The sequence below is a fragment of the Tachysurus vachellii genome, chromosome 3, assembly GCF_030014155.1.
Source record: "Tachysurus vachellii isolate PV-2020 chromosome 3, HZAU_Pvac_v1, whole genome shotgun sequence".
Taxonomy (NCBI): Eukaryota; Metazoa; Chordata; class Actinopteri; order Siluriformes; family Bagridae; genus Tachysurus; species Tachysurus vachellii.
In genome coordinates, this window is record NC_083462.1 from 31276380 (window position 1) to 31281361 (window position 4982).

The following is a 4982-nucleotide window of genomic DNA, read 5'->3' on the forward strand; positions in this document are numbered from 1 at the left end:
CTCTTATTAACAGAATCATTTTATTATCTTTAAATTCTTTCATAGCATGGACTAAACGTAATTAAAAAAAACAACAGTATCCCCAGTATAGCAAACTGTTGAAAACTACTGGAGAATATTGTGGCCAAGTGTGTGATGTGAAACACAAACACTGTTCTTAATTCTCTGGATGTGAGATTGTGTTGTGTTGTACATTACCTCTGTACTGGACTTGGACTTCCATCTACTTTTTTGTAGAAGCAGGTTTATTTAACAGCAGATTTATGAACCGTAAAAAAAAAAATTAGGCTTGAACTCTAATAAGTATTTAATGTCTTAGAAAATGGTTAAAATTTCTTATGGCAAAACCAGGGCATAAATTCAAGGTTTATTTATTTATTTATTTATTTATTTATTTTTTATTTTTACATTTTTTTTATAATGTATATGTTTACAATAATCAAAGTATCATTTAGTGCCATGTTTGTACATTTGTTGCTTTCACAATCATAAAAGCAACGCACGATGACCCTTAACGTCATAAATACTCAAACAAACTAATTAACCACTGGAAAAAAGACAGAGATATCACAACTCCACCCCACGTAAAGAAATAATTGCAAGTTTGCGTGGTCCGGTGACGCAGATCACTTGATGTAGTCTGCAGTGAAGGGTGTAACCTCAAGCCTTCAAAATCCTTTGGTTGGAAGCAAGAGGAAATCAGAAAGAAGAACGTGCCTGAAGCACGAGGACCTGCGGGGTACGAAAACAGTGCAGGAGGAACCATGAAGAGGAACCAGTGGCGCAAAGGAGCATTGGGAAGCGGCAGCGTCGGCACGATGAGTCCTTCACACAGCACAAGCCTCGCACTCGCCCTACTGCTCATCTCAGCCATAGCCCCCTGCACAGGTACATATATCTATATCTTTATACTCTTTACTCAACACAGAACGCGTTTAGTATTTATTTACACTCCTCCTTTTTATTGCTAGAAACTCAGCGCGCGCGCGTTATGGAGAGTCCGTGCGTGTTATGGAGAGTCTGTGCGTAAAAGGAGTGACTGGTGCAGAAAACGCACAATCCTGACATTTAACCATGAAATAATTACCAGTAAAGTAACAAAGTATTACAGCAGAGAGACTGACGTGCAAGCAAGAAATATTAGACTGCAAAAACAGATCCATTTCTCTGTGTGTTAGTCATTTCCGACTGTTTTTAATTATTAAATCATCTGTATTTGACTTTAAAGTAAAGAAATCTTTGTATTCCAGTCTATATAATTTCATCTAAATTTGATTATTGTTAATAGCCAGATTTCTTTCTTTCTTTTTTTTAAGTTAGATACACACTCATGGATAAAAAGGAAACAAAATGAGTTGATAAAGTGTTTTAGCGCAACAGGACCACAATGTAGCTGTGAAGAAACACAATACTGCGTTAAAACGTTAGCACTTGGGCTGATTTTTCTCCGTTGTGTAAAATTTTGTTTCAGGCACTGCCTATTTTATCTATAGGCAGTGCGCTTATTATTTAATCTGTGCGCTTTACTTAAAAAATAATAACTAATGTGTAAACTCTTTGCGCAAGCTCTTGTAAATTTATACGTTCATTTGGAGAGTTGATTGTACGCAGGATTGGTGCAGTGTGGGGTTTTCACGTGAACACACACACACACACACACACACACACACACACACACAAACACACGTTTGTGTTGCTATTCATATCAAGTCATAATTCTTATCCTAACCTAATAATAGATTTTGTTTGTTTGTTTTGTAAATAAAGCTGCATGTTATATTTATTGATTTATTTGTGATTTGATTTGTTTATAAAAAAAAAAGTAGATTTATGCATGTGGACCAACCAAATGTCCCCCTAAAGTCAAAACCTATCTGTTTTTTAAGGTGAAGACCAAATGTGCCTACAAGGATATCTGATATCTGTGTTTTGTCCACATTTGTTTCTGACCAAGTTATAAAGTCATGCAGTAAATACATACAATTAATTAATTCAGGTGGGTACTCCGGTTTCCTCCCCCGGTCCAAAGACATGCATGGTAGGTTGATTGGCATCTCTGGAAAAATTGTCCGTAGTGTGTGATTGCGTGAGTGAATGAGAGTGTGTGTGTGTGCCCTGCGATGGGTTGGCACTCCGTCCAGGTTGTATCCTACCTTGATGCCCGATGACGCCTGAGATAGGCACAGGCTCCCCGTGACCCGAGGTAGTTCGGATAAGCGGTAGAAGATGAATGAATGAATGAATTCAGGTTTGGCTTTAAATAGTGGATCATTTCTTTAGGTAATCAACAAAGGAAATCGGTAAAGTTTTCTCTCCTGTGTGACTAGTAAAATCCTGGCTACAGTAGTTTTGTAAATGCTTTTCTGACCATTGTTAACTCTACAGTAGATTACTAGTGGAGTGCAAAACTCACCACTAACACTGAACAGTGTTTACATAAATCCACAAAAGCTATTGCTGTTAATTCAAAGTGTGTGTGTGTGTGTGTGTGTGTGTGTGTGTGCGCATGTTAAGTAGGTGCTCCACCGTTCCTCGATCTATCCACTACAGAGAATGACAAGCTGATGAACCAGGTATGAAAACTATCCTTTAATTCATGTAACACACAAACACACAATACACACATTAAAGAGAAAGGGAGCGAGAGAGAGAGAGAGAGACAGAGAGAGACAGAGAGAGAGGAGACAGACAGACAGCGAGAGAGAGAGAGAGGGAAAGCGAGTGTGAGAGAGAGAGACAGAGAGAGAAGAGACAGACAGACAGCGAGAGAGAGAGCGAGAGAGAGCGAGAGAGAGAGATAGCAGGAAAGAGAGATAACTGGAGAAAGCGAGACAGAGAGAAAGAACAGTAGAACGAGAGAGAGAAAGAGAGACAGAGAGAGAAAGAGAGAGAGAGAACCAGAGAAAGAGAGACAGACAGAGAGAGAAATAGTAGGAGAGAGAGAGAGAGAGAGAGAGAGAGAGAGATAACAGGAGACAGAGAGAGAGAGAGCAGTAGAAAGAGAGAGAGAGAGAGAGAGAGAGAGAGAGAGGGAGGAGAAAGAAAGAGCGGCAGAACATGAGAAAGCAAGAATGAGAGAGAAAGAGTGTGTTCGTGTGTGTGTGTGTGTGTGTGTGTGTGTGTGTGTGTGTGTGTGTGTGTGTGTGTGTGTGTGTGATATCTAATGTAGAAACAGTTCAGTGAGAGTTTAATGTTTAAATCTTATGACCCTTTGTGTGATTATATACCGTTTTTTGGTTGATGTTCGTTTCTATATACACAGATAGATAACGCATGCTCATCCCTCCTTCCTGAAGAACGACCCCTCAGGGTGAGTGAGGCTCTTTTCATACTGCCTTAAATGCTGCAAATAAACATTTCTCTCAGGACGTCTCGGCTCCGGATAAAGCTCGGGAAACGTCTCTGTTAGCCTGAAACGATTCATTAGCATGAAGCCTATGCAGTTAAACTGTCTGTATCTCTGCACTTCTCCTGCAGACACTGAACACACTGTGGGATCTGTGTGACTGGATGCAGGGAGTGTTGCCTAAATCTCAGGTAAAATCTTCCTATCTTTCCTGTTTACATTAAATCACTGAATCATATCAAATTATATTATCTAGTTGAGGAAAAGTTTGACTCTATCTGTATATATACACAGGAGCCGGAAGCCCTAGAAACAACAAAAAGGGTAAGATCCCACACACACACACACACACGAACACACAGACACACACAAACATTCACTAATTTCTTTAATTACAGTCTAACAGCATCATAACCTCCACCTTTTTTCTATTTCCCTGTGGTCCTGTAAACATGTTTGTGTACCTGTGCACGTCTTTTTACGCTTGCATACGTGTACTTTTTATGTTTTACCGTGTTTCTTTCTGTGTTTTTACATCCTCCGGTGCGTCTTCTCTCTTGTCTCGACCTGAACGTGCGTTTTGTTTGAATGTGTATTTGTGTAGTTTTTATTTCATTACACTAAGCCGAATACTGGATTGCCTGATGGGACGGTACGTTGTTTTTAAGAGCTCTCGTTTCTAATCTGCTGCTTACTTGTCATTATAATGCAACATTACACATTGTCTCCTAACTGCGTATTATTATTATTATTATCTGTAAGGCAGTAAAACATTTCATACGCACACACTCACACACACACACACGTTTTACACATTAAACACACACTCAGGGATGAAGAACAATGAGCTTCACTTCACCTCTGCAGAACTGAAGCTTGCTTTAATCGGCTGTCTTGGCTAATAACGCTAACAAATGTATAGTAAAAGAAATCAAAGGGACTCAACGAAACTAAATCCATGTAAAAATAAGACACATTATTCAGTTTGTCTTACTTCAGTACTGTTAATATTGCAGTTTGTGTTGCTGTCGAGCTGCACAGTTGCTTTACAACGAAACAGACAGCGACTGAACAGCCCGTGTTCGTCACAACCCTAAACATTTCATCATGGTAATGAGATAAAACTAGCAGGAGTTTTATATGGCCTGTAGATTCATTCATATCTTACTGAGGTGATGACTGCAGTCTCTAAATTCTGTACATTTCACCACAATTGGGCTCCATATAGTTTCCTTAAAACATTTCCATAAAATGCACTGATATTCTTATAAAGTTTCCTAAATTATAAGTCTTAGTCACTTGCTTTCGTGAATGTCTATGATATGTTATAATCCCGGTCGTAATAAATAATGAATTGAGAGCTGTGATTTCTAACATGACCGAAAGCACAAAGTTATAATTAAAATATCAAGACTGAACTCTATATCTATAAAACCATTAGCATTGCATTCATGAATAAGACTATTTTCATTAGTGTTTATTCTTACTTTCTAAGATTTTCAGATGCCAAAATCTCTAAAATATTTCTGTCTAAAAGTGTCGATGTTATATGGTTGTTAACGTTACACTTAAATAAATAAATAAATAAATAAATAAATAAATAAAACTAGAATTAGTTGCTTGAGGAAAATTATAG

The 4982-nt window shown here is 38.2% G+C and overlaps 1 protein-coding gene across 1 annotated transcript in view; it reads left to right on the plus strand.

Moving 5' to 3' along the window:
- Window positions 1–635: 635 nt before the first annotated feature.
- nmu (neuromedin U) overlaps window positions 636–4982 on the plus strand; it is a 9343-nt gene continuing 4996 nt past the window's right edge. The window contains exons 1-6 of the mRNA XM_060865058.1: window positions 636–888; window positions 2518–2573; window positions 3263–3310; window positions 3478–3537; window positions 3641–3670; window positions 3951–3998. Coding sequence (XP_060721041.1) covers window positions 765–888; window positions 2518–2573; window positions 3263–3310; window positions 3478–3537; window positions 3641–3670; window positions 3951–3998 — 366 coding nt within the window. The 5' untranslated portion in view covers window positions 636–764. The remainder of the gene's footprint in view (window positions 889–2517; window positions 2574–3262; window positions 3311–3477; window positions 3538–3640; window positions 3671–3950; window positions 3999–4982) is intronic.